This window comes from Chaetodon auriga, chromosome 21, assembly GCF_051107435.1.
Source record: "Chaetodon auriga isolate fChaAug3 chromosome 21, fChaAug3.hap1, whole genome shotgun sequence".
NCBI classification, from domain to species: Eukaryota; Metazoa; Chordata; class Actinopteri; order Chaetodontiformes; family Chaetodontidae; genus Chaetodon; species Chaetodon auriga.
The window spans coordinates 15,735,001-15,737,909 of record NC_135094.1 but is presented as its reverse complement, the minus strand read 5'-3'; the positions used below and the strand labels follow the sequence as shown (position 1 = coordinate 15,737,909).

Below are 2,909 nucleotides of genomic sequence, written 5' to 3'. Positions count from 1 at the left end.
TAACTACAACAGATATATCCCACCCCCGGTAGAATCACAAAGTTCCATGGGCACAGACAGATTACTCAACTGGTCTACAGGGCACAGGCCCATACACCCAAGGGGGTCAGGGAAAACAACCACAAAGAGATACCAAGTTACCCCCAGAACATGTAAAATGACTACAAAGAGAACAAAGCGACCACAGAAAGGACTGTGGCTCTAGCTCTTATGGAGGGCCTTTTCCATGCCTGTGCCCAGGTGCCAGTTGTCTCATAATCCGTCCATGTCAAAAGGAAATACAGCCGTGCTTACTCAGGGGAGGAGTATCGGCCAGCAAAGAGAATGCTCTTGGTGGCGTTATGTCGGATGAAGAAGAGGAAGGGGTGGTCAGCGATGAAGAAGCCAGGAATCGGTTCGATGCGATAAGTTAAGACAGCAGTGGTGGCAGCAGCAGCCTCAGTTCCCTCCTCGTTGACCTCCACGAAGGCCTTGTGAATGACTTCCGACAGTACCAGGTCGTTGGCGGGAGACATGCCTGTGAGCAGAGGAGAGAGTCCATTGCTTTACCACACTGTATCAGTGGTGCTTCGTGTTCTTTGCAAAAATGATCAAGCGCAACCTTTTTCTGATATCCCAACAGTCCTGGTGACAGATAATGTTTCTATGTATTTCCAATCAGCCATGTTTTCGTTTGACTGTTTTTGCACGGCACCTCTTACAAAACTCTCATGAATCTGTTTTTTTATATTATTTGCATGAACAGATGAGGTTTGAATTTCTGTAAGGTAAACGGTGCTCTTTTATTTGTCCCTGCAGTTATGTTGTTACCTTGCGAGGCATGAGATCACTCGAGCCGATCTTGACAGGCTTCAAGTTATGCGCTTATGACCAAATAACAGTTGCTTTGGACTTTTAACTTTTAATCAGCCGCCTATAAGGAACTACTGGCAGCTGCAGGCATGGTTTAGGTGTAACGACAATAAGAGAAGCAACAGTAGTGGCGCCTAAAGAGGTTAGCATCGATGCTGCTTTAGCATTTTTTTGGATGTGCCTGCCCTTTTCCAAATAGTTTCCAAAGATGATTTCCCAGATGGTTCTGTGTTACAAACCATCTGGCTCGTTGTACTCTTGAAATACTATGCAGCGTATACATTAGTGGCATACTGTCTGTCTCACCTGAGAAGTCGCTCAGCGAGACATTGAAAGCGTCCGTCATGCCCATGCTGACCAGGACGTTTTTCAAGTCATAATTCTCCTCCATCTTGAATCGAGGCAGCTTCACCTCAACTTCAGTTAGACCCATCAAGTCGGGACAAGTCCAGTTCGCAAACTTCTCATAGGTCAGCTCCTTCTCCAGCTGGTGTGGATACAATATCAGTGATTAGTCTGTCTCTTTAAAATTGAACATGTCTTTGCAGTGTGTGCGTACTGTATGTGTCCTACCTTCTCCAAGCCTGTGGTGTCGTCCTCGATGTCATTGGGCAGGAAGATGAGCATGCTGAGCTCCTCACCTTGATAGGGCATCTCTAGGAGCTGTCCAGAAACATTCTGTTCATAATCTTATTTCATTTAAAGATAATCACATTTATTATTATCATCTTAAAAAACATCTGTTGACTATACTACTACTATCTGTTCAACTATACTGTTGAACAACATGGACATTACCTGACAGTTGACCTCAGGAATGGAGGTGAGAGGGAATTTGCTCTTCTGGCTCATCATCTTCACTGGTTTAGTGGAATTCTGAGGACAACAGTGAACAGAACAAGCACTTTTCCCGTTGAGTCAGTCCTTCTCTCGAAGCTTCCACAAACTGGAAAACATGCTTGGCTTTTTGAATACTTCATAGGTGTGATTTATGATGCATCACAGATCATCATAGAAGCCTGACGACTTTTTTCATTCTGATAAAACATTTTGTGATACGTGAGAGGTCATTTCCTCAGACGATCACCCCAGAAATGTTTTGTATTTTAAGGTTTGTTTGTTTTTTTTGGGTTCCACCTACCCCCCAGTCTGGTTTCAGATGGCATTTGGAACAGCCCATCATTTATCAGGGATGGCACTGGCCACCCTGACCACCCCTCTGGCCCTGCCTCTGCTCTCCACAAAGACATTCAGGTACATCCATGTCATTCAAAACATCCCTACCTGTCTTACTCTTGCCTTGTAGTGATCAATTTCTAAAACTTTACTTTAGTCAGAATTAGTCAAATTCTATAACTTTCTATGTTTGAAACACAGCTCCAGCATACAATTCCAGGATATTCCAGAAATCCCAAGACTAATGGGAACAATGGCAACTTCCTCAAACTGAGTCGCCTAAAATGGGCTTCCCTTGTCTGGTGCAGCTTGCACAGCAGTGCTTTCATTTTCACCTGATGCTGTGAGCTGCCGCAGATCAAACTACAAACATCACAGCCCTCATGTAAACTGTGTGCTATCATGCAAAATCATCTCATCAACCCTGAGTGCTGCCTTTGTTCCTCCAGTGCTGTCTTTGTGCTGTGTTACCTTGTTTACTCTAAACTGGGCATCAACAGTGGCCTCCTCCTCGAACTTCTTGTCCCAGTTGCCTTTGAAGTAGATGGCATTAACCAGTACCAGCCTGGTCATGCTGTCCACCACACCCTGGGTCAGTATGTCCTTAATTTTACCTGGTGAAAAGTAATGAGCAAAATCATCATTTTAAACAGGCCCCAGTAACGTTTTCATCCCAAACTTTTTTGTTTAATAGGACACAAAACTTGAAGAGTTGAGCGTCTAATTTCCTCCAGCAGATTGTAAGAGAGCCCTACAGCTCTCATGGCAAGTCCCTGTGTCCACTAGATTTGGGTCTTGATATATTCAACACTAAAAAGGCCCTACGGGAGGATCTGGTGCTGGACTCAGAGTCATGTGGGGATAGAAGGTCAGTGACTTGC

The 2,909-nt window shown here is 44.6% G+C and overlaps 1 protein-coding gene across 1 annotated transcript in view; it reads right to left on the bottom strand.

The window, feature by feature from the left end:
• Nucleotides 1–201: 201 nt before the first annotated feature.
• The window catches only part of LOC143339794 (leukocyte elastase inhibitor-like), a 7,269-nt gene continuing 4,561 nt past the window's right edge, over nt 202–2,909 (bottom strand). Inside the window, exons 6-10 of the mRNA XM_076761245.1 lie at nt 2,500–2,642; nt 1,651–1,728; nt 1,426–1,515; nt 1,159–1,339; nt 202–517 (exon numbers count right to left, since the gene is read on the bottom strand). Coding sequence (XP_076617360.1) covers nt 291–517; nt 1,159–1,339; nt 1,426–1,515; nt 1,651–1,728; nt 2,500–2,642 — 719 coding nt within the window. The 3' untranslated portion in view covers nt 202–290. The remainder of the gene's footprint in view (nt 518–1,158; nt 1,340–1,425; nt 1,516–1,650; nt 1,729–2,499; nt 2,643–2,909) is intronic.